The sequence below is a fragment of the Eimeria mitis genome, genomic scaffold (assembly GCF_000499745.2).
Source record: "Eimeria mitis Houghton genomic scaffold, Emh_scaff2087, whole genome shotgun sequence".
NCBI classification, from domain to species: domain Eukaryota; phylum Apicomplexa; class Conoidasida; order Eucoccidiorida; family Eimeriidae; genus Eimeria; species Eimeria mitis.
The window spans coordinates 8,127-9,066 of record NW_013570410.1 but is presented as its reverse complement, the minus strand read 5'-3'; the positions used below and the strand labels follow the sequence as shown (position 1 = coordinate 9,066).

The following is a 940-nucleotide window of genomic DNA, read 5'->3' as shown; positions in this document are numbered from 1 at the left end:
GGCTTTTACACAGCCCCAATCACTGCCACCGGTGTCTTAAATCCTAGGCGCAGACCAATTGCTAGACACCAGCATAACGGAGTTTGTTTCTACCCTTAGGTGATTTTCCTGTATTATTTACTACATTTTGTGATAGTTTCAGGCCGAAACGACAGCCCGGAACTACCGACCATCTTTGGCTTCACGGCCTTCTGCGTGCGATCCCTAAATAGCTGTGGCTGTTGTTTCTGCCTGCAGTGTGTTTTAACGACAAGCACACCTTTTCATTTTCTTCAGTTTTTTTCATCACGGGAGATAGCGCTCCCTAATCCAGTCAACGCGCCTCGCCTCCGCTCTCTCCGTGACCGGCCCGACGTGGCCAGTGGTTGCCCGCAACAACCTCGCAGGAAGAGGCGTATTACTGCATTCACACGGTTCATGTGACAACTAAGAGAACAAAGTTGGAGCATCTGTTCTTGACTGCAGTAGAGAACAGGACTGAGTCGAGGGCGGAGAAGTGTTGTCAAAGGGAACGCAATTGTTTATTCGCCGGTGTGTAATCTGAACAAACCACGATATAGTGAAAATGACTGAGAAGGCCACCCCGTTTAGGGGTTCTGGGATTGCAACGGTAGGGGGTGAGGCCCCGGTGGAGCAATGCCCGCAGGACAAATTCTGTGTTGAAGAGGACTCTCCTCTATGCGACTCTATCATGTGGAAGATGCTAGACAACTACTATAAACAAGTGGCAATTGAGGCATGGGCTCACGACTACGTGCCTTCCTTTGTGACGAGCAACAGCCGCTTGTGTAGATCTTATGCGAAAATAATCATCAATTTCCTCCAGGATTGGTTTAAACGACCAGAGGCGGACCCAGATAAACCCGTAATTATCCTAGAAATAGGCGGCGGGCATGGACGTTTCACGTTTCTGCTGCTTCGGGCACTGCTGCGCTATAAG

At 49.7% G+C, this 940-nt stretch overlaps 1 protein-coding gene across 1 annotated transcript in view; it reads left to right on the top strand.

Moving 5' to 3' along the window:
• Positions 1–565: 565 nt before the first annotated feature.
• The window catches only part of EMH_0048430 (TPR domain-containing protein, putative), a gene marked incomplete at both ends in the record, with an annotated part of 4,929 nt that continues 4,554 nt past the window's right edge, over positions 566–940 (top strand). Inside the window, one exon of the mRNA XM_013496404.1 lies at positions 566–786. Coding sequence (XP_013351858.1) covers positions 566–786 — 221 coding nt within the window. The remainder of the gene's footprint in view (positions 787–940) is intronic.